Source organism: Ranitomeya variabilis, chromosome 4 (genome assembly GCF_051348905.1).
Source record: "Ranitomeya variabilis isolate aRanVar5 chromosome 4, aRanVar5.hap1, whole genome shotgun sequence".
NCBI classification, from domain to species: Eukaryota; Metazoa; Chordata; class Amphibia; order Anura; family Dendrobatidae; genus Ranitomeya; species Ranitomeya variabilis.
Window position 1 is genome coordinate 375,808,776 of NC_135235.1, and position 27,501 is coordinate 375,836,276.

The 27,501-nt window shown below is 49.9% G+C and overlaps 1 protein-coding gene across 5 annotated transcripts in view; it reads left to right on the forward strand.

Annotated features, from left to right (window-relative positions):
* The first annotated feature begins 23,834 nt into the window (after positions 1-23,834).
* The window catches only part of SAMD8 (sterile alpha motif domain containing 8), a 160,261-nt gene continuing 156,594 nt past the window's right edge, over positions 23,835-27,501 (forward strand). The window contains exon 1 of one of the 5 annotated variants that reach the window (XM_077250768.1): positions 23,835-24,152. In XM_077250768.1, coding sequence (XP_077106883.1) covers positions 24,117-24,152 — 36 coding nt within the window. In that variant the 5' untranslated portion in view covers positions 23,835-24,116. Of the gene's footprint in view, positions 24,447-27,501 lie in introns of all 5 variants that reach the window. The other 4 variants (XM_077250772.1, XM_077250771.1, XM_077250767.1 and 1 more) reach the window with 4 other exon arrangements.

Below are 27,501 nucleotides of genomic sequence, written 5' to 3' on the forward strand. Positions count from 1 at the left end.
GAAAATAGCGCTGTGAAGAAGAAAGTAAAGTTGAGGATCAGTGTGGGTAGATCCATTACTTATCTGAGAGGGCGATGGTGTCTTACTTCCGTGCGGTTACAGATCCTGGAATGCAGAGCCAGCGTTGGTGGATGAGTGGGATATGCCTACACAGTCAGTGTCTAGGCAGTGGGAAGGCTACTGATAATGTCCACCACCATGTTTAAATACGGCTCAAGCCGATCATCTGACCGGATATGCGGTGCCCGCGGGTGCATGCGCAAAGCGCATTTGTAAGAAACTGAAAGTAAATACACCATGGCTAGGTGAAGAGTGGCGCCTGGGCACTGTGCCCTGATGGCGGCACCTGCGCAGTGAATATCTGCATTCCAGGATCTGTAACCGCACGGAAGTAAGACACCATCGCCCTCTCAGATAAGTAATGGATCTACCCACACTGATCCTCAACTTTACTTTGTTCTTCACAGTGCTATTTTCCCATGGTCTCCCTGGGATATCTAGTACTACACAGGGACTCTGCAACCTGACCTTTTATATAGGCAAGACAGGTATTATACTCTTTCTCTAAACCTGCACATGGACATCTGGCGACACCTTATTCCTGGCATCTTACACTCTGTTTACTACTTTCTCTACAGCCATACGCAGCAACCCTATTGCTCTATCCCGAGCCGGAACCACGTTTACAGTACATTGGCAAGTAGAGTGTTAAGGTTACGCCATCTTTGGTGTTTATACTAAATAACTGTAGTTACCTACCATGTCTATAAGACCTTATGTTCCAAAATCGGATAGAAGGGGTAGTCTTTTGCTCCCTCACTCCAGTGTCTATATAACAGGTGTATACATTATAGCCACTGTAGGTACAGCTGCATATTGTTCCATTGCCACACACTGGTATACCGCTCTGTCTTTACCGTACCTTATACAGTATTATTCTTTGCAGAGGTATCCGACTGGGTCCCTTATCAAATTTTCCTAGCCATACAACATATTTACCTGTACACAATAAATTTACTCTCTGGGTATGTTCAATGTTCTTATCCGTCTGTATGTTATACACTTTGCTTCTGCTAAAACCCGTCTCTTCGTCTAAGGTCCTTACGGTTTATAAACCCTCCCCCCACTCTATTGGTCGAGTTGAACATGTATCTTTATTATGGCAAATGGACCTCATTTTGGCAACCTCTCTTGGCATGTACTCGTAAAAATGTATAGATGCCCTTGCAATTGTACATATGTATATTTATATTTTGTCTGATTATGTCTTTTTTTTGTTTGTTTGTTTGTTTTTTTTCGGTCCATCACAGCGATATTGTGAACAAGGCCACGGGTTGGCCGAAACGTTATTTTGCCTATCGCTTCAACATGAACTTTCACTTGTGAATAAACTTTACACTTTATCAAGCAACTTTCGATATACGAGTGCAGTGATTACTTTATTCTACAGACTGTAGTTGATCAGACAGTACGGGACTGCTAACACCCACACTGCTCCGCATACGGGTATCACAGCGCTGCCATACAGCTGCAGAACGATACTGCAGCCCGCCAAGAAGTGCTACGCCGTTCCCACCAAGTAGAAGCTCGCCCGCACAAAAACTCAGTTTCCCTCCAAAATACTCAGTAGTAAACAGCTAAGCGCACAATGTCTCGACGCGATACATCCTCACTCAAAACTATGTCACGAGCAGCCTCTAACAAGTCTTCAATAAAAAGCTTGCTGCTGTTGCTCGTGCTGACGCCGAAGCGGCCAAAGCGAGGTCCTCTTTCGCCGAACAAGGGATGCATCTAAAGATGAGACAAGCAGAAACTGCACGCCTGCAAGCCGAAACCGCATGTTTGCAGGCAGAGAAAGAGGCAGCAGCTGCAATAGCTAAGGCAGAGTACTTGGAAGCTATGGAGGATCCTGATGATGAGAGACGCCACAATATTCTCGGAACACATCTAGAGCAGCAAGATCCAGCGCAGCGCGTCGCAGAGTACATCCATCAACATTCTGGCATGGATGACAGCCCTGATGCACTACATCGACCAGCCTATGCTGATTACCAGCGATTTAACCCCGATCTTCACTACTATAGACAAGAGGACGCCCAGCATGGAGATGTCGACCACAGCTACCATTCTACTGAACAGAAGGTACAACTCCCGTCCCGCCTTAAAGAGACACCTTCACCGGAAAGGTACTACGCAGACTATCCAAAGCCAGGAGCGTCTCACAGGTATGGTGGTACACCACACATTAGACATGACTAAGGCTACTTTCACACTTGCGTCGTGCACTGCACGTCGCAATGCGTCATTGTGGCTAAAAAACGCATCCTGCAAAATTGCTTGCAGGATGTATTTTTTGTCCATAGACTAACATTAGCGATGCATTGCGACGCATTGCCACACATCGCAACCGTCGTGCGACGGTTGTATCGTGTTGCGTCGGACCGTCGGCACTAAAAAACGTTGCATGTAACGTTTTTTGGTGCATCGTGTCCGCCATTTCCGACCGCGCATGCGCGGCCAGAACTCCTCCCCGCACCTCACAAAGCATCCGCTGCCCCGTTGTGCGGCGCTTTCACTGCTTGCATCGGTACGTCGCAACGACGCAATTCGTCGTGCGTCATACGACGCTAGTGTGAAAGTAGCCTAATACACCGGCTCGTATCAGCACTGACCAAGCCACCATGGACTTTGCAAAGTTCTTTGCCGCCGAGAACTAGTTACTAAAAGACTTGAAAAGTTCACTGATAAAGCTGGAAGCTATAGATCATGGCGTGCCTCGTTCCAGAACGCTATTCAGGGACTGGACCTTTCTAGTAGTGAGGAATTAGATCTCCTGGTAAAGTGGCTCGGAAGTGTGTCAGTCGAGCATGCCAAAAGACTAAGAGACATTAATATAAAGTATCTAATATAAAGTATCCACACATAGGTCTACGTAAAGTGTGGGAAAGACTTGATGAATGCTGTGGGTCAGGGATCCCCAACTTGTAGCTTAGGAGCCACATGTGGCTCGCGAGCCCATGATGTGTGCCTCGCGGCTGCCTGCCAGCTTGTGCATTAGCACCAGGTGTAAATAACTATTAAGAGTAGATCTCTAAATGATGACTTTTCTGTGTAGCCCTGTACAGAAGACCAGATCTCAATGGGGGTGAGATAGAAAACCGTGGAGCTTGGCATACTGCCTTGGTGTGATTTCAGTGGAAAAGCTTTGGTTGTCATTATACCGGTAATGGAGGCTCTTGGTGTCACTACCGAGAGTGGGGAAGGAGCTGGTTGTGGCTCGTGACCCTCTCTCAGAGCTGAATGTGGCTCACCACCCTCTTTCATAGGTGGATGGGGCTCTCAAGGTCAGAAAGGTTGGGGACCTCTGCAATCGGTCCATAGAATTCATAGAGAATGCTTTATACAAAAGAATTGATGATTTCCCTAAGATAGGGCCTAAAGGTTATCAGAAGCTTAGAGAATTGAGTGATTTATTGATAGAGTTACAGGTTGCCCAGAAGGAAGGTCACTTGCCCGGATTGGCATTCTTAGGCCATGTGCACACCTTCAGTATTTTTCGCGTTTTTTTCGCGTTTTTTCGCTATAAAAACGTGATAAAAACGCGAAAAAAATGCTAACATATGCCTCCTATTATTTACAGTGTATTCCGCATTTCTTGTGCAAATGTTGCATTTTTTTCCGCAAAAAAAATCGCATCGCGGAAAAAAAAGTAACATGTTAATTAAAAATGCGGAATTGCGGGGATTCCGCACACCTAGGAGTCCATTGATCTGCTTACTTCCCGCACGGGGCTGTGCACACCATGCGGGAAGTAAGCAGATTATGTGCGGTTGGTACCCAGGGTGGAGGAGAGGAGACTCTCCTCCACGGACTGGGCACCATATAATTGGTCCAAAAAAAAGAATTAAAATAAAAAATAGTCCTATACTCACCTTCGATGTCTTCCCGCCTCTCCGCTGCATGCTGCCGCTTCGGTTCCTATAGCTGGTGTGCGGTGAAGGACCTGTGATGACGTCACTGTCTTGTGATTGGTCGTGAGCAGTCATGTGACCGCTCACGTGACCGCGACGTCATGGAAGGTCCTGCGCGCACACACCAGCTATAGGAAGAGGAACGAACACCGCTGAGGAGATGTCTGGGTGAGTATAACCATTTTTTTATTTTTTTTATTATTTTAAAACATTCTATCTTTTACTAGGGCAGCACGGTGGCGCAGTGGTTAGCACAGCAGCCTTGCAGCGCTGGAGTCCTGGGTTCTAATCCCACCTTGGACAACATCTGCAAAGAGTTTGTATGTTCTCTCTGTGTTTGCGTGGGTTTCCTCCGGGCACTCCGGTTTCCTCCCACATTTCAAAGACATACTGATAGGTAATTTAGATTGTGAGCCCCATCGGGGACAGCGATGACAATGTGTGCAAACTGTAAAGCGCTGCGTAATATGTTAGCGCTATATAAAAATAAAGATTATTATTATTATTATAGATGCGGCATAGGCAGCATCTATAGCAAAAAGATGGTCACACTTGTCAAACGCTATGTTTGACAAGTGTGACCAACCTGTCAGTCAGTTTTCCAAGCGATGCTACAGATCGCTTGGAAAACTTTAGCATTCTGAAAGCTAATTACGCTTGCAGAATGCTAAAAAAACGCGAAAAAACCGGAAAAAAAACGAAAAAAAAAAAAAGGATTTCTTGCAGAAAATTTCCGGTTTTCTTCAGGAAATTTCTGCAAGAAATCCAGACATGTGCACATACCCTGAGACACTGCTAGGGGTGTCAATCTGATAGTACAGAAATTCCCTTACAACTTACAAGAAAAGTGGGTTACACATGGTTCACGGTATAAGCAAACTTATAACGTACCATTCCCTCCTTTTACTGTATTTGTGGAATTTGTCACCCAACAAGCTAGGATCAGAAATGACCCTAGTTTTGACTTCACTCTGTCATGTTCCACTGCCCCTGGTGTCAAACCGAATAAGACACCTGTGGCAGTCCACCAAACTAATATTGTTTCCACAGGTCCTCCTCACAATACAAGTAAGCCCCCTCCAGAAGAGAACAAACCTCAAGATGTTAGTAACCAGTGTCCTCTGCACAGGAAACCACATCCTCTACTGAAATGCAGAGCCTTCAGGGAGAAGTCTCTGGAGGATCGCAAAGGTTTCCTCAAGGAAAACAACATCTGTTTCAAGTGCTGTGCCACAACCTCTCATCTCGCCAGGAACTATGAAGCTAGCGTGAAATGTACAGAATGCAGCAGCACGGATTACAACACAGCCTTGCATCCTGGACCACCTCCACGAGCATTGTCGCAAGCAGAGGAGCATGATGAGAAGCAAAAGAACACTGAAGAAGACACCCCTGTGGTTACCGCTCAATGTACGGAGATCTGTAAGGGACTCACAGGAGGAAGATCATGTTAAAAAATCTGCCTTGTCCGAGTCTACCCAGCAGGCCACAGGGACAAAGCGTTCAAGATATATGCAATCCTGGATGACCAAAGTAACAGGTCTCTAGCCAAGTCCATCTTCTTTGTCAACTTCCGCATTGGAGGCCCCGGTTCTCCCTACTCCTTGAGGACGTGTTCAGGCCCCGTTGAGACGGCAGGGAGGAAAGCCACCAGATACAAGGTGGAGCCCATAGATGGCCAGACCTGCCTATCATCATTGACCATCCTGGAGTGCAACCAGATTCCCGACAACAGGTTGGAGATACCGTCAACGGAGGAGGCAGCACATCACCCCCACCTGAAGCGTATAGTCCACCTGATACCCGAGTTGGACCTAGAAGCCCCAATAGCTTTACTCCTGGGAAGAGATATGCTACAAGTCCACAAGACTAGAGCATATATCAACGGCTCCCGGAACGCATCATACGCACAGAGGCTCGACTTTGGATGGGTCATTATAGGAGACTTCTGTCTAGGAGGAGCACACAAGCCGGCCTCAGTCAACAGTATGCTTACCAGCACTCTTGAAAATGGATGTCCGTCTATCTTCCAGCCATGTCACAAAAGTCTACTGGTAAAGGAATTACCAAACAGCACTTCTCTACGTTGCCCTTTCTCAGTTCTTACCAACGAAGACCATGCCTGTGAAGATGAACAAGACCACATAGGATGTACAGTCTTCCACAGGACTAAGGAAGACGACAAGGTAGCGATGTCTATAGAAGACAGGATGTTCTTGAACATCATGGATAGTCAAATTGTCAAGGACAAGTCAAACAGTTGGGTCGCACCATTACCATTTCGACCTCAGAGAAGACGCCTACCCCACAACAGGGAACTCATCAACAACCGATTCATCTCCCTCATGCACAAGTTTCAGAAGTTACCTGAGACGAAGGAACATTTGTTTACTTTCACGGGGAAGATATTCCAGAACAACCATGTACCTGCACTTTGGCACTCAGAGGAATGTTGGTACTTGCCCATCTTCGGAGTGTACCATCCTAAGAAGCCAGGGCAAATAAGGGTGGTATTCGACACAAGCGCCAAATGCGAAGAAGTCTCATTGAATGATGTCCTATTGTCAGGCCCAGACCTCAACAACAGACTTCTAGATGTACTACTCTGTTTCCACAGAGATACGGTGGCATTTATGGCTGATATACAACAGATGTTCCACTGTTTTCTCGTCAAGGAGGAACACAGAAACTGCTTGAGAGTCTTCTGGTACCGCGACAATGACCCAGTCAAAGCGATCGCAGCAGTAGCATACCTCAAAGCCATAGACGAGAAGGAACAATGCCATATTGGATTCATGATGAGCCGGACTAAACTGGCACCACTGCGCAAACACACGATACCTAGACTGGAACTCTGCACTGCCGTCCTCGCAGTTGAGTTGGCTGAGCTTAACTCAGATGGGATGAATCTGGAGATCAAAGATGCAGAGTTCTACACCGATAGCAAGGTGGTACTGGGATACATCTGCAACGAAACACAACGCTTCTATGTCTACGTCAGCAACCGAATACTGAAGATAAGGCTTCTTGCACACTAGCGTCGGGCTCGGCCCGTCGCAGTGCGTCGGGCCGAGGTTACCGACGCTAGCGTTGTATACGCCGCACAACGGGGGCAGCGGATGCATTTTTCCAGCGCATCGGCCGCCCCATTGTGAGGTGCGGGGAGGTGGGGGTGGAGTTCCGGCCGCGCATGTGCGGTCGGAAAAAGCGGACACGTCGCACAAAAAAACTTACATGTAGCGTTTTTTTGTGCCGACGGTCCGCCAAAGCACGACGCATCCGTCGCACGACGGTTGCGACGTGTGTCAATGCGTCGCAATGCGTCGCTAATGTTAGTCAATGGGAAAAAAACGCATCCTGCAGACAACTTTGCAGGATGCGTTTTTTCGCCAAAACGACGCATTGCGACGTATTGCAAAAAACGCTAGTGTGAAAGTAGCCTTAGATCCACCTGCCCTAATCAGTGGCACTACATGCCTACTCACCACAATCCTACAGACCATGCGACTAGATCCATTGCGCCAAGTCATCTTAAGGACACAAAATGGTTCACAGGCCCTGCCTTCTTGAACCGTTTGATGCCCCACATCAGCAAGCCTGATATATTCGAACTAGTGGATCCAGATACCGACAAAGAGCTCCGTCCTCGAGTGTCTGCTCTACATACAGTGATTTCAAGTCGACACCTCGAATCTTATCGGTTCATTGGATTTTCAACCTGGAAGTCACTTGTTCGAGCCATCGCTTGTATACTTCATGCAGGCCAGTCCTAAAAGTCAGCACTACCTGCATGCCAGAAACCTTGTAAAGGTTGGCATCACTGCAATCATGCGTTTACCGCTCCCAACCTGGAAAGAGCCAAGGTTACAATACTTCATGTTGTACAAAGCATGTCCAATGTCTTTTGGGACAGATGGAGAAAGCAATACCTTTCCACCCTGCAAATCATGATAAAGTGGCAGAAAGACCGCCCAAACAACCAACCTGGCGATGTTGTACTCGTCAAAGACAGTCAGTCGCATCGAAACGAGTGCCAACTCGACCTAGTCACACAGCCCTTTCCCAGCAAGGACGGGAAGGTGCACAAAGGTCAGAGTGTGCAAGCTTGGGGAGAACAAACTGTTCCTCAGGCCAGTTACTGGACTTGTATTGTTATTTTCCCCAAAAGAACCAAATAGTGGCATCCGTTGATGCCAAGCGGGGAGTGTTCTGCCCATTAATGTGGAGCAAGTTAAATCACAATGTAGTACCAGTTGTGCATATAAAGGAAAAAAAAGGGCATGAACCGCACCTCCAAAAATCATAAGTTGATCTAAAGCCGCTAGGCAAAAATTTATATAACTGAATATGAGGTTTTTAGTTTAACATTCTGATCAGACTGTATGAAGCCCACTGCCACGTCATGGCAAACCTCGTAGTGGGTCCTACCGCCCTAACGGAGCGGAGCCGTGTGGCGGCCATTGTTGCTGTGGCTTTGTGCTGGTGGTGCGGCGCAGTCTGGAGTCATGGGGGTTCAATCTCACAGCATGGGTGCTGTGGGGCAACAGGCCATCCGCCCTGCTGGTGCATTGCCGCTGTGGTGGTGGTCGCCGCACGGCTGCGCTCCGTTAGGGCGATAAGACCCACTACGAGGTTTATATAAATTTTTGTCTAGCGGCTTTAGATCAACTTATGATTTTTGGTGGTGCGGTTCATGCCTTTTTTTCCTTTTTGTGCAAAGCATGTTCTAGTCTCTTTCTTGGACCAGCACTCCTCCCATTTGGCACAGGTGATTTTAATTGGCAGGACACTGCAAAGTAAGGGGTCTAGCCCATTTTGGCTCTCACTGAAGAGCTGGAGGAAGGTGAGTTTCAGTGCTCCTTTCATTTTGGTGCTGGTGCTGTGTGGCGGCCATTGTTGCTGTGGCTTTGTGCTGGTGGGGCGGTGCGGTCTGGAGTCATGGGGGCCCAATCTCGCAGCATGGGTGCTGTGGGGCAACAGGCCGTCTGCCCTGCTGGTGCATTGCTGCTGTGGATGTGGGCGCCACATGGCTCCGCTCCGTTAGGGCGGTAGGACCCACTACAAGGTTTGCCATGACGTGGCAGTGGGCTTCATACAGTCTGATCAGAATGTTAAACTGAAAACCTCATATTCAGTTATATAAATTTTTGCCTAGCAGCTTTAGATCAACTTATGATTTTTGGAGGTGCGGATCATGCCTTTTTTTCCTTTTTGTGCAAAGCATGTTCTAGTCTCTTTCTTGGACCAGCACTCCTCCCATTTGGCACAGGTGATTTTAATTGGAAGGAGACTGCAAAGTAAGGGGTCTAGCCCATTTTGGCTCTCACTGAAAAGCTGGAGGAAGGGGCGTTTCAGTGCTCCTTTCATTTTGGTGCTGTGTGGCGGCCATTGTTGCTGTGGCTTTGTGCTGGTGGGGCGGCGTGGTCTGGAGTCATGGGGGCTCAATCTCGCAACATGGGTGCTGTGGGGCAACAGGCCGTCCGCCCTGCTGGTGCATTGCCGCTGTGGCGGTGGTCGCCACACGGCTCCGCTCCGTTAGGGCGGTAGGACCCACTACGAGGTTTGCCGTAATGTGGCAGTGGGCTTCATACAGTCTGATCAGAATGTTAAACTGAAAACCTCATATTCAGTTATGTAAATTTTTGCGTAGCAGCTTTAGATCAACTTATGATTTTTTGAGGTGCGGTTCATGCCTGTTTTTCCTTTTTGTGCAAAGCATGTTCTAGTACCAGTTGTAACCATTAGAGGTCATTAGGTACACAGTTATCCTGTTCTGTATCCAGGAGCTTATTGCTTTAAGTCTGTGTTCTGACTAGAACCGCCCCCCCCTGGTTTCCTGGGCAAAAGTAGCCATTTTCTCACTGGATCTTGAGTCTTACACACATGTTCCTGTGGCAGAGCACAGGGGCCCCAGGCAGCATATGGGGCCCCAGGCAGAGCACAGGGGCCCCAGGCAGCATATGGGGCCCCAGGCAGAGCACAGTGGCCCCAGGCAGAGCACAGGGGCCCCAGGCAGAACATGGGGCCCCAGGCAGAGCACAGGGGCCCCAGGCAGAGCACAGAGGCCCCAGGCAGCATATGGGGCCCCAGGCAGAGCACAGGGGCCCCAGGCAGCATATGGGGCCCCAGGCAGAGCACAGTGGCCCCAGGCAGAGCACAGGGGCCCCAGGCAGAACATGGGGCCCCAGGCAGAGCACAGGGGCCCCAGGCAGAGCACAGGGGCCCCAGGCAGCATATGGGGCCCCAGGCAGAGCACAGGGGCCCCAGGCAGCATATGGGGCCCCAGGCAGAGCACAGTGGCCACAGGCAGCATATGGGGCCCCAGGGAGAGCACAGTGGCCCCAGGCAGAGCACAGGGGCCCCAGGCAGCATATGGGGCCCCAGGCAGAGCACAGTGGTCCCAGGCAGAGCACAGGGGCCCCAGGCAGCTTATGGGGCCCCAGGCAGAGCACAGTGGCCCCAGGCAGAACATGGGGCCCCAGGCAGAGCACAGTGGCCCCAGGCAGAGCACAGGGGCCCCAGGCAGAACATGGGGCCCCAGGCAGAGCACAGGGGCCCCAGGCAGAGCACAGGGGCCCCAGGCAGCATATGGGGCCCCAGGCAGAGCACAGGGGCCCCAGGCAGCATATGGGGCCCCAGGCAGAGCACAGTGGCCCCAGGCAGAGCACAGGGGCCCCAGGCAGCATATGGGGCCCCAGGCAGAGCACAGTGGTCCCAGGCAGAGCACAGGGGCCCCAGGCAGCCTATGGGGCCCCAGGCAGAGCACAGTGGCCCCAGGCAGAGGACAGGGGCCCCAGGCAGCATATGGGGCCCCAGGCAGAGCACAGTGGTCCCAGGTAGAGCACAGGGGCCGCAGGCAGAACATGGGGCCCCAGGCAGAGCACAGGGGCCCCAGGCAGAGGACAGGGGCCCCAGGCAGCATATGGTGCCCCAGGCAGAGCACAGTGGTCCCAGGTAGAGCACAGGGGCCCCAGGCAGCCTATGGGGCCCCAGGCAGAGCACAGGGGCCCCAGGCAGCATATGGGGCCCCAGGCAGAGCACAGGGGCCCCAGGCAGCATATGGGGCCCCAGGCAGAGCACAGTGGCCCCAGGCAGAGCACAGGGGCCCCAGGCAGAACATGGGGCCCCAGGCAGAGCACAGAGGCCCCAGGCAGCATATGGGGCCCCAGGCAGAGCACAGGGGCCCCAGGCAGCATATGGGGCCCCAGGCAGAGCACAGCGATATTTTGGACCACTGTGGGGTGTTTCAGACCCCCTGTGTGATGTCTGGGGCCCTGTTCTTAAGTATATTAAAGATTAAAGTAACGTATATTAAAGTATATTATAGATCAAATTTGACACGTTTATGAGCACCATTGAGTGATATACTCAAGAAAGACATAATTTTTCAACATTTTATGGTTTCAAACTGTAAACACTCAGAGTTTTTTTTACTTCAACCAGAAAACCTTAACGGTTCATAAAAAACTTGACTGTTCAGGATATGATAAAAGTCATAGTATTCTGAATCTTTAACTTATAAAGATACCTTTACATGGGGTGATTATTGGTTCCAGAGAGGCTTTCGGCCGATAATCGTACACATGGCTGGTGACAGGACAATACAATATAAACGTTCAAAGGTAAACACTGATAACATTAAAATCTAATATATAATTGCCTAGAATACTACTTCCGGCAATTTGTGCCAACTTCCGTGGCTTTGTCCGGAGATAATGTCCGGAGATAAGTGACGTCACCAGCGTCCTACACCCGCTCAGGGTGGACAAAGATATATGCCTTCGTGGTGCGCGGCACTTTTCTGATTGGTTGCCGCCTGCCGCGAGCGACCAATCAGAAATGTGCCGTACTGTCAAGAATTGTCAAGAGCTGGTGAGTGCAGCCATTTTTTGTTCTTTCTTACTATTATTTATTAATTGTATTATTCTTACATTTGAATAAATAAAGTATATATGGATTCTAGACTCCCGATTCTTTAGAATCGGGCTGCCATCTAGTTAATATATATTTTTGGAGGATTTTCAGTCCTCTTTGTGTTTTTTGCCATCTTATAGCTCCATGAGAGGTACAAGAAGCAAAGCTGCAGTGTAAAGCAAATAAAGAAGAGGGGCAGTAGATTGTGTGTCATGGAACTATGAGGTGGCAAAAACACAGTGTGTGTACACGGCGACATGTGTGTTGACGGCACACGGTGTGTGTTGCCAGCGACGAAAGAGACAAAGAACAAGCAGTTATTGTTTAAAACACCACAAATTTATTTTAAAAAAAATAATTAACTTTTACGAACCAATGAGGGGGAAATGTTATGGACCTGGGGGGTGTGGAGCTGGGAGGATTGGCTACAAGTGGACGATGAAGGGGTTCCAGGGGAAGGGCTAACTAAACTTGTAGGGCCTAGGAGGTCAAGGATGGAAGTAGACACATTAGGAGAGGAAGCATAGGAAGGGAGAGACACATTGGAAGGGAGAGAGAACCTGGACAACACAGGCACATTGAGAGGTGAGGGTGGAGGTAGTACGACAGTTCTGGTGGCACTACTCTTTTTAGCTTTCTGTCCCGTTTTATGTGGCAGCTTCCTTTTTTTCTGTCTCCTTGGTAGGGAGGGAGTGGTGGGGTCAGCAGGTGGTGGCGGTGGACAGCCATGCAAGATCTTGAGGCGGCCTAGTGGCGGTGGACAGCCGTGCAGGATCTTGAGGCGGCCTAGCGGTGGTGACGGTGGACAGCCATGCGGGATCTTGAGGCGGCCTAGTGGTGGTGGCGGTGGACAGCCATGCGGGATCTTGAGGAGGTCTAGTGCTGGTTGCGGTTCACAGCCGTACAGGAGCAGGACTCCGCATGGTGGTGGTGGTGGTGGAGTGGCTTTCAGCAGCACCCGGCATGGTGGTGGTGTAGTAGTGTGCGGCAGGACTGGGCATGGTGGTGGCTGTACAGTGTTATGCAGCAGATCTCGGTTTTGAGGTTAAGTGTGTAATTTGTGGCACAGGTGGAAATACCACCTGTGGCTGCTGGAAGTACCGAGTCTGCTGCATAGCCTGAACGTAAGCAGCATTGCACATTGAACTGGAGTTCAGGCGTAAGGTGTTCCGATATGCCCTGCTCTAGCTTATTAACCAATGGTGTGCTGGTCTCTGGAGGTCGGCTTCCAAACGGTTAAGGCGTTGGTTGACATCCTAGAAAAGTGTGTTAATATGGGTCAGACCACTTTCCAGTCTATCTTCCAGCGCCTTCAAGCCATTCTAGAAGACTGAGCTCAAGTGAATTAACTCGGGCATGAGTGACCTGTCTGAGGCCTTCTGCCGCTGGTGGGAAGAGCCCAAAAAAAGAGGCAGAGGACTGGGACAGGGGAACACCTGAAGGACCAGCTGCCTGTTCTCCAGCCTGTGACGCCAGCCACTTGCTGCTTCGCTGGTGGATGTTTGGGACTGGTCCATGGCTGTTCGATGAGGGACCGCTCCAGAGGACAACCTAGGTTCGAGGGTGCTGCTCCAGGTTCTGTGAAAAGAAAAGAAAAGTAAAACATTACTCCAAAAAAATAACAATTGTAAAATCGCCAACTTCTGTGGAATAGAAACATTCAGATAAGGGAATACAACACAATGGAATACAACACAAAAATACTTATGTTCTCTGAGCAAGGACAGGCCTCAGGACATCCAGCACCCGGTGGTATTTGTACTTCCCTATCCATGCTGCAGCACCACTGCAAACTTGGATCTCCTGTCTCAGGTCCTTGTTGAAGTGATCCTTCATCGAACGCCAACGGGTTTTGACTTTGTTTACTGTGAATAGGGAAGAAAAAAATTGTTAAACAATGCACTTTAGGCCAGGATCACACAATCGTGTGTGATGCGAGAAACATCGCATCACACACGGTTGTGTGATCCCGGCCTTCAGGTTCACTGCCGCATCAGACCACATTGCAATACTTACGAAAAGCCTTTCTGACTCGTGGCGTGGCATTGTCCCAGTCATCCATCATCGCTTGGGCCACCTCATTCCACAGCTGCCGAATCACCAGTGTCCGAGTGCTGCTGCTCCCGCGTGTCCCACAACGCAACTCGCTCCTGCACCAGGGTGATGATGAGGTCGTTGTCAAGGAATTCCTCCTCCCGCTGTGGAACCTAGAAATGAAACAAAGACATTAATGTTGAAAATATAAAAGCACTTTAAAAAAAAACAGTAAAAAAGAAAAAAAACAGTGAAGAGTACCAAAAACAGTCAAGAATAAATACAAACAGTCAAGAATACTTACATGCCGTCTTGCCACCGGAACATGGGCCTGAGCCTGCTGCTCCGGCTTATCTGCGCTGGAATGGTTCTGTAAAAAGAAAAAGAAATATTTTGCCACATGTGTAATAGTATACAATAAACATCACCAGGTGCTTTTTTAGGAGGTAAATGGGTGGCGGACCAGGGCCGGACTGGCCATAGGGCAGTTCTAGCAAATGCCAGAAGGGCCGATGGCAGTAGTGGGCCGCTCGAATGTGCCGCTGTCGGCACACTCCCCACGCTGTCGCGGCACACTCCCGGCCCCGCATTCAACTATACCGGCGTCATAGACGCCGGTACAGTTGAATGCAATGATGGAGGAGAGAGCGTCTGCTGACGCCCCCTCTCCCATCATTCCCCGCTCTGCCTGCCGCTGACACTGTGGGTGCGCGATGACGTCATATCATCGCGCCCCTGCTGTGTGACCGGGCGGGCAGACTGCGACTGCTGAGGCCGGAGCCAGGAGCAGCGCGGGACACGAGGAGAGAGGTGAGTAGAGTGTTTTGTTTTTTTTAAATCAATGAGTGATGACTGGATTGTGGAGCTATTGGGGGGGGCTGCCTGCCTGCATTACTTTCTATGGGGGCTGCCTGCCTGCATTACTTTCTATGGGGGCTGCCTGCCTGCATTACATTCTATGGGGGCTGCCTGCCTGCATTACATTCTATGGAGGCTGCCTGCCTGCATTACATTCTATGGGGGCTGCCTGCCTGCATTACATTTTATGGGGGCTGCCTGCCTGCATTACATTTTATGGGGGCTGCCTGCCTGCATTACTTTCTATGGGGGCTGCCTGCCTGCATTACTTTCTATGGGGGCTGCCTGCCTGCATTACTTTCTATGGGGGCTGCCTGCCTGCATTACATTCTATGGGGGCTGCCTGCCTGCATTACATTCTATGGGGGCTGCCTGCCTGCATTACATTCTATGGGGGCTGCCTGCCTGCATTACATTCTATGGGGGCTGCCTGCCTGCATTACATTCTATGGGGGCTGCCTGCCTGCATTACTTTCTATGGGGGCTGCCTGCCTGCATTACTTTCTATGGGGGCTGCCTGCCTGCATTACTTTCTATGGGGGCTGCCTGCCTGCATTACATTCTATGGGGGCTGCCTGCCTGCATTACATTCTATGGGGGCTGCCTGCCTGCATTACATTCTATGGGGGCTGCCTGCCTGCATTACATTCTATGGGGGCTGCCTGCCTGCATTACATTCTATGGGGGCTGCCTGCCTGCATTACATTCTATGGGGGCTGCCTGCCTGCATTACATTCTATGGGGGCTGCCTGCCTGCATTACATTCTATGGGGGCTGCCTGCCTGCATTACATTCTATGGGGGCTGTGCTGCATTATATTGTATGGTGGCTGCCTGCATTACATTCTATGGGGGCTGGCTGCATTCTATTCCATGGGCCTGTGCTGCATTCTATTCTATGGGGCTGGCTGCATTCCATTCTATGGGCCTGTGCTGCATTATATTCTATGGGGCTGGCTGCATTACATTGTATGGTGGCTGTGCTGCATTATATTGTATGGGGCTGTGCTGAATTATATTCTATGGGGCTGTGCTGCAATATATTCTATGGGGCTGTGCTGTATTACATTCTATGGGGCTGTGCTGCATTTAATTCTATGGGGCTGGCTGCATTACATTCTATGGGGGCTGTGCTGCATTACATTCTATGGGGCTGGCTGCATTACATTCTATGGGGGCTGTGCTGCATTACATTCTATGGGGACTGTGCTGCATTAAATTCTATGGGGCTGTTCTGTATTACATTCTATGGGGCTGGCTGCATTACATTCTATGGGGGCTGTGCTGTATTACATTCTATGGGGGCTGTGCTGTATTACATTCTCTGGGGGCTGTGCTGTATTACATTCTATGGGGGCTGTGCTGTATTACATTCTATGGGGGCTGTGCTGTATTACATTCTATGGGGGCTGTGCTGTATTACATTCTATGGGGGCTGTGCTGTATTATAGTCTATGGGGGCTGTGCTGTATTACATTCTATGGGGGCTGAGCTGTAATGCTGGATACAGCTGTAATTATATGTTATATAGTCGTGTTACACTCCCCTCACTTCTTGTAGCCTACAAGTGTACAAAGATATTATACAGTCACCATGTGACAAGTGGGCCTGTGTGACTTCAAATGCCAGGGCTGAATTTTAGTCCCAGTCCGGCCCTGTGGCGGACTATTCAATTCGGGTAACGTTTCGACCCCAGCGGGTCTTTATCAAAACCTCACTTATGTCAAAGAGGTAGAGGAGAGGAGAAAGAGCCGAGTTCCCATAGGGCAGCTCTGGTGGAGTTGTGTGGAAGCGCGTCCGCCTGGTGGACGGATGCGCTTCCACACAACTCCACCAGAGCTGCCCTATGGGAACTCGGCTCTTGCTCCTCTCCTCTACCTCTTTGACATAAGTGAGGTTTTGATAAAGACCCGCTGGGGTCGAAACGTTACCCGAATTGAATAGTCCGCCACCCATTTACCTCCTAAAAAAGCACCTGGTGATGTTTATTGTATATGTTAATAAAGAAACTACACAGTTTGCTGAACTTTCAACCAATTGAGTGCGGCTGATTTTTCCTATACTTGGACTATTTTTGTTCATGCCTGCACCAACCCAGTGACAGTGTGCACATCTTTTTTCTGGATTTACATGTGTAATAGTGACAGTGAATACTTACCAAACAGTAGCAAATGTACTCACTTCAGTCTCCTGTCCACTCTGTGAGGTCTGTTCTTCATTGGAGGACATGATGAGGAATGCTGCAAGAGACACAGAAATGATTGCAGACAAAAAAACAAACAAAGAAAAACAGACAGGCAGATATATAGCTTGTATACTTACATTATAGTCGAAGTCTTCCAATGCTTCCAAAAAAGATGCTGCAATCCTAGTAGGGTCTTGAGAGTAATGGACTTCCACTTCCCACACCTTCTTTTATAAGGTTTGTTTGGGAGGGGTGTCTTAAAACCAGATCCTAGACATGTTTACTCATAAAAATGCATGCATACGCAAACCCAATCGTGCGCATGTACTTGCGTCCCAATGCATTCCTATAGACTGTAATGCGTTTATTTGACGCACTCCTTCCGCAAGCGTCTGCATGCGTATGGAGGCGGAAATTTGCAGCAACAAAAAATGCTAACATGGTGCGTTAGCTGCGCCCAGCCGCACATCACGAAAAGACGCATGCATAAGCAAACGCGGGCGAATGCATGTAAATGCATGCACCTTCGTCTACAATGTTAAAGATAAGAAATCAAGAAGCATGCGGATGTATGAATCAGAAACGCTGCGGACACAACTGCACATGTAAAACCAGCCTCAAAAATGCATCAAATCCGCACCTGTGTTTTCTGCCAAGAGAGGAAGAATATGAGCAGAATCTTTCACAGGCAAATCTGCAACGTGTGCACATACTCGTAAAGTCCTGGCAGGACACTGATAAAAGAACTGTTAAGAAAATCTTGGCCAGGCTGAAGGACACCTTTGACACCCTCACTGCAACAGATAAAAACTTAATTATTTTGGTGCAAATAAAGGGTGCAGGACAGTATATGGGACTATGCCCTTAATCTACAGGAGGCGCTGCGAGCAATTAAGCAGATTGACCCTGACAGCGTGCAAGATAAGGATAGATTGCTAAAGGAGCAGTTTATTGAGGGACTCCTGTCCAACAACCATAGGACACAGCTGCGCATCATGGCCCTACAAAACTGTAAGGAGGTTGCTTTCCCTGCTCCTTGCCTGGAACCACTAGTCAGACAGCTGGGTTGTTGGGGGGAAGACTTTCTGCCCTAGACAGAGGTGACGAGGTGACTGCTGGGAAGAGAGAGGTGTGGTCAGAAAAGAGCGGGAGAGCAGAGAGAAGGCAGCGCGCCAAAGAGAGGGCAGGCTGCAGCACCGTGCTCCCCTAAAGGTAGTGCTCCCCGTGAGGGCACTGAGACTGAGATACCCACCTTAGTGAGGCTGTATGTGAGGGTGTAGACTTTGAAGCCTCCTGAATCAGAAAAGACTCCTCATCTGACAGCGCAGAGACCGTGGCTCGAGTGCAGCCCTGGTGACCGCAGTGACAAGCAAAGATCCCTGAGTGTGATAAGTAACTGCCCAGTGTGTGCGTGTGACATCGTTACTACAGAGAGACTGTCAGCCTGGTGCACAGAGACTCCTGCAGCAGTGACGGAGACTGTGCTATTTCCTGGTTCCAGTTTCACTTTGAGAAGAACAGACTGCAAAAAGTTTAACCCCGGAGTCTTCAGTTCTCAGAAGACAGGAAAGACTTCAAGTGCTGCTGGTGACTGTACCCACATTGGAATAAGGACCCTCCAGTCAGGATTTCCCTGGACTGATAAGTTACAAGAACACATGTTTTTTTCCATTTCTATTCTGTTTAACTGTTTCATACCTTCAGTTAACTTGTTGTGTACTGTTATACTGCTTGCTTTATCTCTATTAACCCCGTTTACTCCCTGCGAGGAGAATTTGTCTGTTCCGTGGTGACATACGCAACCCTGCACCCTATTACAAAACCCTGACCTGGACCTTTGCGCACTTTAAAGATAGGGCCATCCGGGTGCTGCGTGAATTTAATTCCAGCGGCATCGCGCTACCTAGGTGCCCAGCAAATACATACCCTCCAGGAAGCGGCATCCTTTCCCCAGACCCTCATGGAAGCCGACGCGCAGACCCTAGAAAATGACCCTTCTGCAGAACTACGTCTCCAGGTCCAGGAGCTGACCAAAAGTGTGGCTGCACTAACCCAAACCTTGCAGTCCATGCAAGTGTCCCCAAAGGAGAAGATCCAGCTGGCCTTCAGTCCAGACGACGTCCCGTGTCCACGGCGGAAGAGAATCCCACTGACTAGAGGGAGAGACATCGATTGCTAAGATGAGGATGGACTGCCCATCTGTCGCCACTGCAACAAGGTGGGGCACATCATAAGATTCTGCAATTTAAATGAGCAACCCCTTGGGCAGAGGGCCAACCCCCGAGAGTAAGACGATCAGGCCCACAAAGCTGGCAAGACAAGTACGTGGAAGGACGGCTGATCCTGCCCATCGTGATTGATGGCATCCCAATGAACGCTTTACTGGACACTGGCTCCCAGGTGACGACTATGCCATATATTCTTTACAAACGGTAGTGAGCTGACTCTGATATTACCCGCAGCCCAGATAATGATTTAACAATAGTCGCCAGCAATGGTCAGCCTTTGCCACAAGTGGGTATAAGGAGGTGACCATTAAGGTGGGGCGAGTAACATAGTAACATAGTTATTAAGGTTGACGGAAGACTTTAAGTCCATCTAGTTTAACCCATAGCCTAACCTAACATGCCCTAACATGTTGATCCAGAGGAAGGAAAAAAAAAACCCCATGTGGCAAAGAGTAAGCTCCACATTGGGGAAAAAAAATTCCTTCCCGAATCCACATACGGCAATCAGACTAGTTCCCTGGATCAAAGCTCTATCAAGGAAACTAGTAAATATAACCTGTAACATTATACTTTTCAAGAAAGGCATCCAGTCCCCTCTTAAATTTAAAGTATTGAATCACTCATTACAACATCATACGGCAGAGAATTCCATAGTCTCGCTGCTCTTACAGTAAAGAAACCGCGTCTGTTATTAGGCTTAAACCTTCTTTCCTCCAGACGTAGAGGATGCCCCCTTGACCCTGTCTCAGGTCTATGATTAAAAAGATCATCAGAAAGGTCTTTGTACTGTCCCCTCATATATTTATACATTAAAATAAGATCACCTCTTAGCCTTCATTTTTCTAAACTAAATAGCCCCAAGTGTAATAATCTATCTTGGTACTGCAGACCCCCCAGTCCTCTAATAACCTTGGTCACTCTTCTCTGCACCCGTTCTAGTTCAGCTATGTCTTTCTTATACACCGGAGACCAGAACTGTACACAGTATTCTAAGTGTGGTCGAACTAGTGACTTGTATAGAGGTAAAATTATGTTCTCCTCATGAGCATCTATGCCTCTTTTAATGCATCCCATTATTTTTTTTTGCCTTTGCAGCAGCTGCCTGACACTGGCCACTAAATGTGAGTTTGTCATCCACCCTCATTTTATGTATCAACCTTTTGTGTGGCTCCGTATCAAAGGCTTTTGAAAAGTCCATATACACTACGTCCACTGGGTTCCCTTGGTCCATTCCGGAACTTACCTCTTCATAGAAATGTCATTGGTCATTGTCACTGGTAGAACTCGTGTACTCTGATAGCAGGCCCACCATCCTGACAGCCAGAGGGGTAGTCGATGTCCGTAAGGGGAGAGTACCAATACGCATCCTAAATTGTGGGGAAAAAGAGGTCCATTTACCCCGATACGCCGTCCTTGCTAAGCTGTTCACTAGTAACAATGCAGTACAGGCAGTAGAACCCTTGGTCCCGTCTGACCAGGCGGAGGACAATGGCTCTGCAGAACAGCTGGAGGATTGGTGTCAGAAGCTGCACATAGGCATTGACTCCACCCCTTTGCACCAAAAGCATGGAGCTTACCGGGTGATCCAAGAAAATGAATGGGTCTTTAGCAAACACCGTCTAGACTTTGGGCACATAAAAGGGGTCCAACACCACATCCCCGCCGGAGATCATCCGCCCATTAAAGAGAGGTACCGGCCTGTACCTCCAGCTCACTATCAATGTGCCAAGGGTATGTTACGGGAGATGAAGAAGGCATGGGTGATCAGAGACAGTTGTAGCCACTGGGCAGCTTCGTTAGTCCTCATTAGAAAGAAAGATGGTACAATGAGGATGTGTGTTGACTACAGGCAGATTAACCGCATTACACATAAATACACCTACCAGTTACCCAGAATTGAGGAATCATTAGCTGCACTGAAACCTGCTATTTCTCCACCTTACATCTCACCAGTGGGTATTGGCGGGTTCCCGTGGCAGAGGCGGATAGAGAGAAGATAGCATTTACGACACCAATGGGCCTTTGCGAGTTCAACTGCATGCCATTCGGGCTCTGCAATGCACCGGAAACGTTCCAGCAGTGAATGGAATGCTGCCTAGGACATAAAAACTTTGAAAACCATTCTGTTGTACCTGGATGACATCATCGTCTTCTCCAAAACCTATGAAGAGCACTTGAAGCAACTAGCCAAGGTGTTCGAATCCCTGTCTAACTTTGGCCTGAAAGTGAAGCTGTCCAAGTGCCACCTGTTGAATCCCAAGGTGCAGTACCTAGGCCACGTAGTAAGCGCGGAATGTGTGGCACCCGATCCAAAGTCACCGTTATCAGGGACTGGCCAAGACCCAACCCCATTCATGAAGTACGACAGTTCATCGGGTTGGTAGGCTACTACCAGAGATTCATCAATGGCTTCACCAACATAGCCACACCCCTGCAAGACCTTCTAGTGGGCCAATCCAAGAACAAGAATCCTCCGTTCGAGTGGAACAGCAGGCTAGAAGAATCCTTCACCTGGTTGAAGTTGGCATTTACGGGAGATGAAGTCCTGGCCTATCCTGACTATGATCAACCATTCGTACTTTACACTGACGCCAGCAACGTGGGATTGGGAGCAGTGCTGTCACAAGTGCACAAAGCCAGAGAGAGAGTGATTGCCTACGCCAGCAGGAAGCTTCATCCCACTGAAAGGAACCCCGACAACTATAGTTGTGTCAAGATGGAGTTTCTCGCCATAGTCTGGGCTATGACCAAGCGATTCAAACACTACTTGGCTTAAGCAAAGATTACTGTCTTCACGGAAAATAATCCACTGACTCACTTTGAAACCGCAAGGCTAGGTGCATTGGAACAGCGATGGATGGCACGGCTGTCCAACTACAAGTTTACCATCAAGTACCGAGCGGGGCATAAGAACGCTAATGCTGATGCGCTGTCAAGGATGCCCAATTTACCAGACAAGGGAGAAGACCCAGTAGAGTTAGAAGAAATCAAGTTACCAGCCTTCCACTGCCCTGAGGCGGCCCAGTGCTACCATTGTGTGAGGAAAAAGCGCTATGTCATGCAAGAGGCCACGCTTAACCCGAGACGCAAGATAGCCATCCGGCAGTCCGCCTAGTAAAGGAGTTGCTGACACAAGCTGACTCACACCCTGGTCCAGATGCTCCACAGGAAACGCAACAGTTGTGGAAGGAGAAGGGCAAGCTGTTCATCTATGAGGGTAAGCTGTGTCGGAGGAACATCAACTTGCGCACACACTAACTGGTCTGGCAGGAGGTAGTCCCAAAGCGGAATGAACCAATGGTCTTAGAGGCGTACCACGATGGAGCAAGGACACTTCGGATTGAAGAAGCTGGAGGTCCTACTTCGTGAAAGATTCTACTGGATTGGCATGAGGAAGCCTTTGAGAGGTGGTGCCGATAATGTGGCCCATGCAACCTGCGTAGGAAAGACCGTAACAGCCAGCCAGCCCCATTACAGCCCATCACCACAAAGCAGCCACTTAAACTGGTAGCTTTGGATCACGTGAAGTTAACCCTGGCTAGGACTGGCTACACCTACGCTCTGACCATAGTGGACCATTACTCAAGGTTTCTAGTAGTCATGCCTGTCAAAGACCAAACAGCGAAGACAGCAGCCAAAGCGTTTCAAGAACATTTTTGTCGACCACACAGTTACCCTGAACAAGTGCTCACTGACCAATGCCCAGCCTTTGAGGCAGAAATGTTCCAGCAGTTCTGTAAACTGTACGGCTGCAAGAAAATCAGGACAATGTTGTATCATCCCCAGACAAATGGCATGTGTGAGAGAATGAACCAGGTGGTAATTGACTTGTTGAAGACCTTGCCCCTGGTGGAGCAAAACCAGTGGCCAGAGAAGTTGCCGGACTTGGTAGATCTATTCAACCATATCCTGGTAAACTCCACCAACTGCACTCCGGCCAACCTGATGAGAGCGAGACCTGGCAAGTTACCCGTTGATTTCGACATGGGAGTTCTAACACCTGAAACAACATGACCAGATGCAGACAGGGATACAGAGTGGCAGCAGCAGCACCGCAAAGTGCAAGAATGTGTAGAGAAGAGTTTGTCCCAAGCCAGACACTCTTCCCGCTCCCAATCTGCAGCGTTTCACGCACCAAACTCCACAGCAAAACCGCAGATCTTTTTAAACCTGCGGTTTTGCTGTGGATTGGCCTGACACAATGGAAGTCAATGGGTGCAGAAACGCTGCAGATCCGCAAAAAGAATGTACATGCTGTGGAAAATAAAACGCTGCACATCCGCATGTTTTTTTTCTGCAGCATGTGCACACCAATTGTCAATTTCCCATTGAGTATCATTGCTTGTACACTAAACTGCGGATTTGATGCAATTCCAAGTGTACAAAAACACTGCAGAACGCATCTACATCCACAATATGTGCACATATTGCACCATATTGGCCATGAGATTTCTATTAAGCCCATACACTGTGCTTTATTCCTGGTCTGGTCCCATACACTGTGCTTTATTCCTGGTCTGGTCCCATACACTGTGCTTTATTCCTGGTCTGGTCCCATACACTGTGCTTTATTCCTGGTCTGGTCCCATACACTGTGCTTTATTCCTGGTCTGGTCCCATACACTGTGCTTTATTCCTGGTCCCATACACTGTGCTTTATTCCTGGTCTGGTCCCATACACTGTGCTTTATTCCTGGTCTGGTCCCATACACTGTGCTTTATTCCTGGTCTGGTCCCATACACTGTGCTTTATTCCTGGTCTGGTCCCATACACTGTGCTTTATTCCTGGTCCTGGGCACGCGGCATGTGCCATTCTCCTGCGCCTGGAGCACCACAGTCCCTCAGAGGAGACCTTCAGCATCGGAGCCATTATCCCCAGTAGGGGGAGCTCCAGCAATCGGAATGGTACGCTGACGGCTTGTGTGCATGAGGCGGGACCGCAGCCTCCTGACCAGTGAGCAGGTAGTTTGCGGCTTGTGTGGCCCGGTGTTCTGTTACCAGTAGCCCGCTGGGAGAAGCGGCCTGCCCGTGATTAGCAGCGCTGCTCGGCACTGGTGTGCAGCGTCTCCCCAGCTCTCACTGACAGGGCAGGGGAGCAGCATGCCGTGTGACTCATCCTGCCGTTTCTATGGACACGCTGGCGGCCTACTCCCGCTTACTAGGCCTGATTCCGAGTAAGCCCCAGGGTGACACAGAGAGGGGACCCTGCTGGTGGCCGTCAGGGTGCGGGGTCCCTGACAGCGCCGCTCTATACAGGTGAGAAGCAGCATTGTGTGGGCGCACGTCCTGCTCCGTGTGACTGCGACTATATCGCCATAGAGGAAATTGAATCTACTTTTTGCCTATCAGCACAGTATTCCCATTATTGGCCAGAGGATGTATGAGTGTTATAAAGCGGGGTCCACATTTCCCTGCGCCAGTGGCTGTGGGGGCCCGCGTCTGCCTGCGCCAGTGGCTGTGGGGGACCACATTTCCCTGCGCCAGTGGCTGTGGGGGCCCGCGTCTGCCTGCGCCAGTGGCTGTGGGGGCCCGCGTCTGCCTGCGCCAGTGGGGGCCCCTGTCTGCCTGCGCCAGTGGCTGTGGGGGCCCGCGTCTGCCTGCGCCAGTCGCTGTGGGGGCCCGCGTCTGCCTGCGTCAGTCGCTGTGGGGGCCCGCGTCTGCCTGCGCCAGTCGCTGTGGAGGCCCGCGTCTGCCTGCGCCAGTGGCTGTGGGGGCCCCTGTCTGCCTGCGCCAGTGGCTGTGGGGGCCCGCGTCTGCCTGCGCCAGTCGCTGTGGGGGCCCGCGTCTGCCTGCGTCAGTCGCTGTGGGGGCCCGCGTCTGCCTGCGCCAGTCGCTGTGGGGGCCCCTGTCTGCCTGCGCCAGTCGCTGTGGGGGCCCGCGTCTGCCTGCGCCAGTCGCTGTGGGGGCCCGCGTCTGCCTGCGCCAGTCGCTGTGGGGGCTGTTGTACACAGCTGTATAGGCTGAAGTGACACTCTGGGATTGGGGGAGGCTCACTGGTTGTGTTGGAAATCTTACATATCAATGACTACAGTCGGGGTCGCCCACCCGTATGTTCTCCATCCGAGACAACCGGTCCGATTATACTAATTACTCTGATCACAGTTTGATTAGAATGTGGAGCCTAAAAAACAAAACAACCTTCCATCGTTTCCATTCTGTCAGTTTGTGAAAATCAAACTCCTAGACTTTAATGAGCGAGTGCAATCCTATTAAAGGGAACCTGTCACCTCAAATTGGCAGGGTATTAAAATGAGTTTTTACGGGTCAGATGGGCGGCGTATCCTCGTCATTTCTCCACCCCATCCATCCCTGTTTTCCGCAATATTTTAGTGAATAAGAGCATGCGTGCGCCATAGTTGGCGCGTGCGCCATGCAGTCTTCGGTGGCGCACGCGCAGTATGCTTTGCCCTACTGCGGGCAAAGCCGAAAAGCATTACTGCACATGCACCCACGCCCTATGTCCCGGAAGTATTGCTCTGTGTTCCGGGACATAGTGCGCGTTCGCATGTGCAGTAATGCTTTTCGGCCTTGCCTGCAGTAGGGCAAAGCATACTGCGCGTGCGCCACCGAAGACTGCATGGCGCACGCGCCAACTATGGCGCACGCATGCTCTTATTCAGTAAAATTTTGCGGAAAACAGGGACGGACGGGGTGGAGAAATGACGAGGATACGCCGCCCGTCGAACCGGTAAAAACTCATTTTAATATCCCGCCAATTTGAGGTGACAGGTTCCCTTTAATAGGATTGCACTCGCTCATTAAAGTCTAGGAGTTTGAATTTCACAAACTGACAGAATGGAAACGATGGAAGGTTGTTTTGTTTTTTAGCCTCCACATTCTAATCAAACTGTGATCAGAGTAATTAGTATAATCGGACCGGTTGTCTCGGATGGAGAACATACGGGTGGGCGACCCCGACTGTAGTCATTGATATGTAAGATTTCCAACACGACCAGTGAGCCTCCCCCAATCCCAGAGTGTCACTTCAGCCTATACAGCTGTGTACAACAGCCCCCACAGCGACTGGCGCCGGCAGACGCGGGCCCCCACAGCGACTGGCGCCGGCAGACGCGGGCCCCCACAGCCACTGGCGCCGGCAGACGCGGGCCCCCACAGCCACTGGCGCCGGCAGACGCGGACCCCCACAGCCACTGGCACAGGCAGACGCGGGCCCCTTTAACAGAGGCAAATCATGCTGTTCTTTTTTGTTTGTTTTGTTTTTAGTTTCTTCAGGCAAATCGGACATGAGCATGGCCTCATTGAATAACATTGGTCTGAGTGTGATCCGATGTTTTCATGGATAACACATGGACCGAAACTACAGCCGTCTGCATGAGCCCTAAGGCTAACCCATGGATCGTATTCTTCCATACTTAATTTAAAGAACTTGAGTTCCACTGGTCAGAGAAATTCTATGGTTTGTGTGTGACTTTTTCACCACTGTAGATGTTAAAGGGTTATTTGGCTTATAAACCCTGCCCATCACCTTTAAGATCATAAAAGTGGGGTTCTTGCGAAAGCTTTATATCCTCAGACGTTCCCCTGCATACCTTCTAAAAAGTGTTTAGGCTACTTTCACACTAGCGTCGTGTGACGTATGTCGCAATCCGTCGTTTTGTGAAAAAAAACGGATCCTGCAAATGTGCTTGCAGGATGCATTTTTTTCCCATACACTTGTAATAGCGACGGATTGCCACACGTCGCATCCGTCGTGTGACGGATGCGTCGTGTTTTAGCGGACCGTCGGCACAAAAAAACGTTACATGTAACGTTTTTTTGTGCGTCGTGTCCACCACTTCCGACCGCGCATGCGCGTCCGGAACTCCGTCCCCGCCTCCCCGGACATCACAATGGGGCAGCGGATGCGTTGTAAAACTGCATCCGCTGCCCCCTTAGTGCTTTTTTTTCACAGCATGCGTCGGTACGTCGGCACGACGCATTGCGTCGTACGACGCTAATGTGAAAGTAGCCTTACTTGTCCCACTCTGTATGTAAATTGCCTGGTCCTATTCTATGGGTGTCTCCACATTATCATCTCCGTCTAATATAAGTCATGTAATTGGGTGACGTCTCTCCATCATCCACATAGTGCCCTAACTTTCGTGCCTGTGCAGTGCCTAGCTTGTGCTTCACGAGACTCGCTGGCCGAAAATGAAGCTAGCTCTCACCGCTATAGTACTGACAAACGTGGACCCTAAATGTGGTTTACGCACCTTGTGTTGCTTAGAAGGATGAGGGCATGTGGGAGCCTTTCCATCTTTCTAGAGCCTTTGTGTTACCAGTAACGTGGAAGCCCCTTATATTTCTATTG